Raw genomic sequence first — 6,000 nt, forward strand, 5'->3', positions numbered from 1 at the left:
AAATAGAACAACAATAAATAAAAAATACAATAAAACCCTATTTAAAATTTACTATAATAAATTATCAAATATTAAATACTTTGAGGTATTTGGATGTCATATTTGTTGGGACCTTGACGTCCTCTAGAGGGGGTTGAATAACATCTCACTCAAATCGTCGCTTCCTACGCTTGTTAGTGCACAGCAGAAATACAAAATAAATCTAACAAATAGAAAACTAAACCTAGAGATAATAACCAAGACAATCAAACCTCTAACACATTTATATAACGTGGTTCGGAGATCACTTACTCCTACTCCGCGGTTGTCCGTAAGGTGGACGATCCCGATCCGTCGATGGATGAATCCCCATAAAACCTTTGGCTAGCTCGAGTAGCTCCTCGCGGGTGAAAAAACCTCGCCACAAACTCGCACAAGCTCTTGATCACTCAAGAAGACCTTGAAGACTCTAATAGGGGTTAACCACCTCTATTTTCATCAACCTTAACCAAGCTTCCAATGCTTGGTTATATAGGCCATGAGTTGGAAAACCCCGCATGCCATTCGACTATCAAAACCATCAGTCGACTGCCCTCTGTGGAGATTCAACCGTTACAATCTAACGGCTCGATACCAGTTGGCTGATACTTCCATCAGTCGACTGCTCTATACTAATCGAACGAATAGAAGCATTCTATTCGCTCCCAGTCGACTGTCCGGTCGATCGTGTTGGGACCGATGTGCCCTCTAGAGGGGGGGAGGGGTGAATAGCGTTTCGTCGCGCTTGCGTCGGTTTGCTTCATCTTATTGTTGTGCAGCGGAATACTCGAAGATAAACACTCACAATGCTAACACCTAGGATTTACTTGGTATCCACCTCAAGAAGAGATGACTAATCCAAGGATCCACACACGACACGCTATCTCCACTAATGAAAACCTCCTTCTCGGTCACAGCCGGAGGCGGAGAAGCCTCTTACAAACTCACACACAACACAAACACAAATGCAAGAAGAAACGCTAAGAATACAAGTGAATACACCTTTCTTCTTGCTACTTGTTGTTGCCTCTTGAACCTTGAAGATGCTCCTCAAGTGCTTTCAAGAACTGGCTTAAGTGCTGGAGAAATTGCTGTGAAGATCGTTGTAAGCTCGCAGGAGAAGATCACAAAGATCTGCGGAGAAAAACGCTCCACAACAGCTATATCCTGTGCTCCCAATCGATTGAAATCAACCTCAATCGATCACCACGTCAGCTTCGCACAATCCCAGCCGTCTATCACCTGCATCCTGCACAACAGTTGAATCCCAATCGATCAGCCAATCGATTGGGACAATCTGAATCGATCGGTGGATCGATTCAGACGCTTTATGTGTTCTCGCGATCGCGTGAGAACTCCCAGCTCCAATCGATCGACCGATTGATTGAAGATTCCCAATCGATTTCCCGATCGATTGGGAAAGCCTCTGTGCTCGTGACTCATGCTCCCAATCGATCAACCAATTGATTGGGTCATTCCTTCCTTCGCAGCACACTCCAATCCATCAACTGATTGATTGGACTCTGGTTCAATCGATTGACCAGCCTGGACTTGACTCAATCTCAAGTCCAAAGTCTCCAACCCAACTCCTGGTCAACCGTTACCTATTGGATCTCCATGCCTAGCATTTGGCCACATCCGACCAACCTTGAACTAGCCTTCTAGCCTCCTCCATCAGCCTTGCGTCCCTCGGATATCTCCCCATCCTTCACGTCTTGCCTTTAGCTTCCACTACAAGAAAATTGGGATTTTACAACACTTAAAAGACAACGCTTTTTTTAAAACGCGTTGTCTTTTTTTTTAACAACGCTTTTAGTGAAAAGCGTTGTCTATTTCATTATTTTCTTATTAATAGACAACGCTTTTTTAAAAATCATTGTCTATTAGTAATTTTTATGGGTCAAAGACAATGCTTTTTAAAAAGTTTTGTCTATTAGCCTTTTTTTTAGTGTCTACGATAATGATTTTTAAAAAGTGTTGTCTATTATCAAGTTCTCATCTAAATTTATATTAATATAAACCGTTAGATCAAGTAAGGAGTAGAAAACTCCTAGTTTCACTTGCCCACCTATCTTCTGATCAAATCCCTCTGGAACCCTTCTCCCAACTCCTCATCTCACGCCGACCTTCTCCATCCAACTCCTCCTCTCACGCCCTCTCCTTCCAACTCCTCTCCAGCAAACCCCTCTCCGGCGAACCACTCCTCCTAACTCCTCTCCGTCAAGATTGCGGGCAAAATTTTCTCACCTTATTCCTTCACCTCTTCGTGCCCTAATCTCTTCGCCTCTGATCCATCACCTCATTCATACTTCCTTCACAGATCCCGGAAAAGGGGGCGAGCTCACCAGCGGAAGGGGTCTGGATGGAAGGCTTCGGGCAGAGAAGGAAAGGACGCGCACGCGATCCCGTCGAAGGAGAGCTCGGGAAAAAGGCAAGTTATGCAATTCCGGCGAAGGAGAGCTTGGGGAAAAGGCAAGTTTTCTTCCATTGTAGATACAGATAGACATTCTAGGTATGTGTTTTCGGGTGTTTTTGGAGGTTTCGATTCCCTAGATCTGAAAATGAGTAATCGATCTAGTGATTTCATGAGTTAATTTGATGATTTTCTTCACAAATCTCTTCTGGGTGTTGATTTATGTTTCTGAATTTTCTCTCAAACTGTAGCCCTAATGCATGCTAATGTTTTTTTTCCCCGATGGGTTTGATGAAGTAGGTTATTCGGTTTTCTTTTGTGTGAGCTATGGTTGTAGACGAATTCAAGGAGTGTGTGGTTCTTGTTTCTTGTAGTTCGGGGTTGGTTCTTTTGCAGATTTTGTTAGTTTTGTTCTTTAGTGAATCAGTATAAGGTCTTTCTGTTGCTATTTGTCAAATTTGTTTACAATCAGTTCTTCTTTGGTTATTTAAAAAAAAAAGTTGGACGTGTATTGTTCTCTGTTCTATCCTGTATATGTATTCTTATGTATTCATTAAATGGTAGATTGGTGTATACTATCCATAGAAATTTTGTACATGCTTGAATTGATTCTCAGATTCGGGTCTTGTGGTAGTGGAATAAGAATTTTTGTGATACCTTGCTGCTCGAATTGTGCATGATCTTCATATGAATTTAGTTGTAGAGATCTTGCAAAGATCATGTTCCAAATGTTTTGTTCTTGGGAAGTAGTAAGTGAAATTTTGTTTATATACCTGCTTAACATCACAACCTGGATTACTGCAAAATAAGTGCTTATCTTTAGAGCATACTTGTATTTGTCTTGTACCAATGTAGCATTAGTTTAGTTGTTTCCGATGGATGTATAATCTTTAGGTTTTGGTTTACTTGGGTATGGACTTAATGTATGGGGGGATGGGATTTTGTTGAGAAATTTGTTGTTGTTTCATATAACCTAAGGATGTTGAATCTGGGATTTTTGAATCTATGATGTTGTATACTGGTTGTGCTGGATTTTGGAATTATGATGTTGGTATACTTGTTGAGCTGGTTTCTGGAGGTGAAAGGTTTGTATGCTAGTTAAGTTGGTTCTATTATTTTCTTTAGATTGTGGAAGTAGTGCATGCCTCAACGAATCTGATTCACAAGTTTTGTTGTGTTGGTATCATGTTGTGATTGTTCTATTTTATATTATAATTGTTATTGTGGTTCTAGGTGCTTCCATTTAGGATTTAAATTTTAAATCTGAATTTTCTCTGAAGCGTGGGGATAATTCAGTTTTTCTTTCTTTTTCTATTTGTTGTTGTTCTATACATGTTTAGTATGTGTTAAGTCCCTGTTTACTGTGAAAAACCAGTTATGCAACTGTCAAGAGTAAGATACCATTTGTTGATGCATAAGTAGTTTTTTTTAAGAATGATGTGAGTTCTTAAATTGTTATCTGTACAAATTGTTGTGGTTATAACCTGTTATTGTATATGTATTTTCTGTAACTGTAATGTATAAATTGTTCTTGTTGACTTTCATTAAATATTGAGTTTTTGAAAATTTTACATGCAATGTCTTTTCAGATATTTTGAATGGTAAATGGAGATATTCAGAAACTCCAGCTAAATAGCTCGGATATGGATGATTATAGGAGCAGCAACTATATGCTATATGGCGCTGCATCCAAACTTCAAGGGTGTGACTAGAAAGTACTTCGACGAAGAACTATTAAGAAGACTTTGGGATTTAAACGAGAAGATGGTTAAAGCCAATGAGTAAACAACATTCAAGTCAAGAGGATAAGTAGCATCTATCAAGATTTTTTAAGTTCATGCAATAAGATGTAGTCGATAGGAGTAGTTTTGAGTGTTTCCTAATTAAAATTTCTTTGTATGCAAGTAATTATGTTTGTTATAGAAGTGTAAAGATGATAATTTCTATATTGATCTTAGTTGTTTATTTAATAATATGTTGTTGATTGAAATAGATTTATTTTCATTTATCTTTTATTTGTCTTTGGTATTAAAAGATAATAGTTTAAAACTTCTTATCTTTTACTAAAAAAATAACGCTTTTTTATGTATTGTGAAACTGTTGTCTTTGTTAAAAAAGACAACGCTTTTTATGCGCGGTCTTTAACAAAGACAAAGCTTTTTATGTGTTGTCTTTAACAAAGATAACGCTTTTTATGTATTGTCTTTAACAAAGACAACGCTTTTTATGCGTTGTCTTTGTAAAAAATGACAACGCTTTTAAAGCGTTGCAAAAGCGTTGTCTTTGCTACAAATAACAACACTTTTAAAGCGTTGTCTTTGAGCAGACTTTTAACAACAGAGCTTTTAACAACGCTTTTTCAGCCACATAGACAACGCTTTTAAAGCGTTGTCTATTAGCTTTTTTCTTGTAGTGTTCCTTCGGCCTCATCCTAGTTGTCGGGTCTTCCTTGCCAAGTCATACCAGGACGTACCTTGCCAAGACCACATGCTTGGACTTACACCCTTTACCAATATCACACTTGGACTTACCAATTGCCTGACTCCTCACCAGGACTTTCTCCTTTGCCAAGTTCACACTTGGACTTTCCAACTGCCTGGCTCCTCACCAGGACTTTCCACTTGTCTGGCTCCTCACCAGGATTTTCCAATTGTCTGGCTCCTCACCAGGACTTTCTCCTTTGCTAAGTTCAGACTTGGACTTTTCCGTTGCCTGGCTCCTCACCAAGACTTTCCAAATGCCTAACATCCAGTTAAGACTTTCCCAGTCAAGTCTCCTGTCAACCTTGACCTACTTGACTTGTATTCTCATCAACCTGGTCAACCCTTTGACCATCTCCATAACCGAACGATTGCTCCAGCAATCTCCTTATATTGTCAAACATCAAAACTCAAATCTCAACTCAAACTTGACTCAACTCAAATTTAGTCAAACTGGTCAAACTTGACCTAGGAAAATTGTCCCAACAATCTCCCCCTTTTTAATGTTTGATAATACCTCTAAGTTAGGCTAAATCCCATAGCCTTAACCTCTTCTTTATACCAAGGTTATCCCATAGTCTTAACCTCTTCTTTATCACAAGGCTAAATCTCATAGCCTTAACCTCTTCTTTATACCAAGGCTAAATCTCATAGCCTTAACCTCTTCTTTATCACAAGGCTAAATCTCATAGCCTTAACCTCTTCTTTATACCAAGGCTATCCCATAGCCTTAACATCTTCTTTATCACAAGGCTAAATCTCATAGCCTTAACATCTTCTTTATCACAAGGCTAAATCTCATAGCCTTAACCCTTTCATAACAAGGCATGAATGACGGTTTCCTTCATTCTCTCCCTTTCCTAGAGGGCAAACTCCCCCTGCTTGGGATGAAGACCTAACTTAACCTTCCATTCTCCCCCTTTGTTACACATCAAAAACTGAAAACAAACTCTTCTCCATAAGAGTTAACTCTACGTTGTTTACAACCTCATATGTTGTTAACAACCCCACAATGAAGATCTCATATTCTTCATTGCCCCCTAAGCTCCCCCTTGAGCTCTACTTCACTTCACAATGCTCATCCTAGAG

The 6,000-nt window shown here is 39.1% G+C and overlaps 1 protein-coding gene across 1 annotated transcript in view; it reads left to right on the forward strand.

Moving 5' to 3' along the window:
• Positions 1-4,383, forward strand: part of LOC122013633 — a 49,751-nt gene extending 45,368 nt beyond the window's left edge. Inside the window, exons 2-5 of the mRNA XM_042569883.1 lie at positions 1,062-1,187; positions 2,046-2,250; positions 2,339-2,490; positions 4,021-4,383. Coding sequence (XP_042425817.1) covers positions 1,062-1,187; positions 2,046-2,250; positions 2,339-2,490; positions 4,021-4,067 — 530 coding nt within the window. The 3' untranslated portion in view covers positions 4,068-4,383. The remainder of the gene's footprint in view (positions 1-1,061; positions 1,188-2,045; positions 2,251-2,338; positions 2,491-4,020) is intronic.
• The last annotated feature ends 1,617 nt before the right edge of the window (positions 4,384-6,000 follow it).

Source organism: Zingiber officinale, chromosome 8B, assembly GCF_018446385.1.
Source record: "Zingiber officinale cultivar Zhangliang chromosome 8B, Zo_v1.1, whole genome shotgun sequence".
Lineage (NCBI taxonomy): Eukaryota > Viridiplantae > Streptophyta > Magnoliopsida > Zingiberales > Zingiberaceae > Zingiber > Zingiber officinale.